The sequence below is a fragment of the Gavialis gangeticus genome, unplaced genomic scaffold, assembly GCF_001723915.1.
Source record: "Gavialis gangeticus isolate Ggan-Ray unplaced genomic scaffold, GavGan_comp1, whole genome shotgun sequence".
Classification (NCBI taxonomy): Eukaryota; Metazoa; Chordata; order Crocodylia; family Gavialidae; genus Gavialis; species Gavialis gangeticus.
This window is the reverse complement of record NW_017728992.1, coordinates 89,200,391-89,203,646: the sequence shown is the minus strand read 5'-3', so window position 1 is coordinate 89,203,646 and position 3,256 is coordinate 89,200,391. Positions and strand designations below refer to the sequence as shown.

Here is a 3,256-nt window from a genome sequence, read left to right as displayed (position 1 = left end):
CTGAGAGTTAACTTGAATCTGGAGGGGATCTGGGACAGAAGTTCAAGAAACTAATTTAACCTAAATTAGTTAAGTCCATTATTACATTCATCCAGGTTTATTTTAAACTGGTTTTGACCATTTTGGAAGTGGCTTATGTGCACTGAATTTCTGTTGTGTTACAGATTTGAAAAACTTCCAATCACTCATACCAGTTTATGCGTTATTTACAGAAGTAATACCATCTCCTTTCTCCTTTGTGAACCCCTCTATTTACCTATCTGTGCACTGCATGCAACCTCTTGGCTACAGCATGGCACTTGGATCTCATATTCAGCTGGGTTTCGATCACCATCCTTTAGTTATTTTCAGTGTTAAAGAATTCCAGGTACAGGGCCAAGCTTGTAAATGTGATCTGTATTTTTCACCTCAGATGTATGACCGTGTCCTGAATTATATTAAAGCACATATTTTGTTTTAATGTGTGTCATCCTTACCAAGTGATCTGCATCTGTCTCTGTAACTCCTTGTCCCCATCGTTTATGACTTAACCTGTTTTTTGCCATCTATAAACTTTACAGGGAACGCTTTCCTATTTTCTTTTACATCAGGGACAAAGAAATTGAACAATATATTTGTTCAAGGACCTATTTCTCAAAGACCCTACTGCTGGGAAGATGTTTTCTCATTTACAATTACTTTTCATGCTCTGTCAATTAACCAGTCTTAAAGGAATTTTATTCATAATACTGATTCTATATAGGGTTTTTTTTAAACAAGTTTCACTTGGGACAAATGTTACATGGGACTTATAGACATCTAAGTGTACTAGATCAACGCATTCACCTTTATCATTTGAGCTTGCTCAACACTATTTGTGAGTCACCAGTAAGGAGTTTTTGTTTTGTTTTATTTTAATGTCATGTGATTGAAGCTCTGGCTTCAGGAGGCCACACAATCTATTCATTCATATCCCATTTGTCTACAGGATGTAACCTTTCATCAGTTGGTCACAGCAGTGACTGTAAAAGTAATATACTCAATGATAGGGCCTCACAAAACTAGTACAAATATTAAGCAATTCAATATCTTTCTGTGCTTGCCAAAAGGTTAATTTAAATAAAATCAGCAGCAATTTCTTTTCCTTCAAAATTTCCATTGTTACTCCCCCAGGTGCCAAGGTGTTGAAAATTCATTTGTTAAATGCATAATCTGATAGACTCGTGAGGACCTTTTCAAAAGCACCAACCTGTTGAACCAAGTAAAATTGTCACAACAACTTTTCCAGCGGTGGTTATAATTTTGCCAATTAACTCTTTCAGTTTAGACGCCAATGAGGCAATTCTACGCAGTAGTTTTAATTTTGTGGTTTCTTCAAATTCTTCCCCATCACAGCCTTCAACATCCAAATCTTCATATATCATTGCATCATCTGGCTCTAACTTTTCCCTTCCAGCCTATGGAAAAGAGACCAATGTGATAAGAAACAATGTACCTCTATCATATAAGTTCTTTGCCAATATCATTTTATAGCATTACAATCATAAAATAATTAAAAGAAAGAGTTATGACAGTCATAATGAAAGCTCCCACCTTTTTTCTTAGAGAAAAGATATTAAAAAATATTTGTGTGTGATTTTATTTCCCTGACGTCTGTAGGTTTCTCTGGCAGGCAGGCAATATTTCCAGCTGCATTTATCTCTACACAAGCAGTAGAAGCCTCCATAACATTTTCAGGTTCTGACCAAGGAAACCACTCATTTAAAAATTGGGTAGCTTTGCACTAGACCAATCAGATCAAATTATTTGGGTCAACTTCACCAAAACAGTCTCCCAACATGCCAATGGCAGCCAACTGTGACAATCCACATTTCCATTTCCATTTCGAAACACCTGAACTGCTGCCCTCCATTGTTATGCCTATTAAAGTACAGTGTTACTTCCATTATCTACATATATTACTTTCTTATGCCTTTTCACAATGCTAAAATTATACATCCTTCCAATTGCAAAGGGCTTCAAAGAGAAAGCCTGGAGTAAAATGTATCTGTTTTGGGTGTGTAAACACAAAATAAAAACAGCTGTGGTTAGGACAGCAGCTCAGTGATGGTAGATGAAAAGACAGATATACAGGGAAGGTTAAGGAAAGAGAGACAGGGCCTTGGAGGATAAATGGAAAGGAGAGAATACGAGAAATACAGAGGGGGAAAGAATAAAATAATATAAGATCAAGGGCAGAGGGAAAGGCAAGTTTGGAATAGTTAAGTGGCAATTAAACAATGAAAATGAGGGAAATTCAGTTAAAGAATGAAGAACAGGGAAGGAAGAAAACAAAACGGACACATGATAGGTAAAGATTTCTGTGGGTGATATCTTTTATTGAGCCAACTGCATGGAGGGATAGACTATGTGACAGGTAAACAATTTATTAGCAATTCAGAGAGAAAGAAAAGTGTGTATCTTTGGAGGGGGAGCAGAATATGAGTGTGATATTATAGGAACTTTTCAGAAGAATATGAATAGGAAGAATAGAAATCTCATGTTTATCTGCAGCAGCTGGCACTAACAAATTAAATGCTCTTGCTTGGGAAGATTACACTGGAAACTGTTGAACTGTTATCCCTCTGAGTATATAACCACAAAATTCTTCATTGTAATTTTCTTACATAGATTCCCTAAGGAAATGAAATTCTCTCCAGGTTCCGCATTAACATTGCACAGAAAAAGTCTGTTCTATCCAGAGAGTATATACAATGAAATATATATTAAATGTAATAGTGATGATCTGGGAAATCCTCCCTTCTTTTCAGACATATCCGGCTGTTTTACTAACCATGTCCATTACAAATTGAGTCCATTGGCATCATAACTAGTATATTTCCACTTTGTCATCACTACAGTGTACTCACATGACTTTCAACAAACATGTTTAATAGCTCTAGAAAGCAAGGCAACAACTGAGTTGCTGTGGTGCACATATTTTGTAGGCACCACAAAATTTTTAAGGTGTTCAGCACTGAGATGAATGCTATCATTTGCTGCCTTGCTAGATCTCATATTTAGAGAGCCCTCTAGTTGATGGTACTTTATTTAAATAATTAACCACAAAACAACAACATGCACTTTGGCTAAATGATGCCTAATATTCTTATTATCACCACCACTATGTCATTATATTGATGGAAAAGCCACTGGAAAGAGTGAACAACAATGTGTCGCAAGTATTAGAAACTGTACCAAGTACAGGCATACCTCGGAGATATTGCGGGTTCGGTTC

At 36.4% G+C, this 3,256-nt stretch overlaps 1 protein-coding gene across 3 annotated transcripts in view; it reads right to left on the bottom strand.

Annotated features, from left to right (window-relative positions):
• Positions 1-3,256, bottom strand: part of PIEZO2 (piezo type mechanosensitive ion channel component 2) — a 655,640-nt gene that overhangs the window by 276,493 nt on the left and 375,891 nt on the right. For all 3 annotated transcript variants that reach the window (XM_019525255.1, XM_019525272.1, XM_019525264.1), the window contains exon 6: positions 1,229-1,436. In XM_019525255.1, coding sequence (XP_019380800.1) covers positions 1,229-1,436 — 208 coding nt within the window. The remainder of the gene's footprint in view (positions 1-1,228; positions 1,437-3,256) is intronic.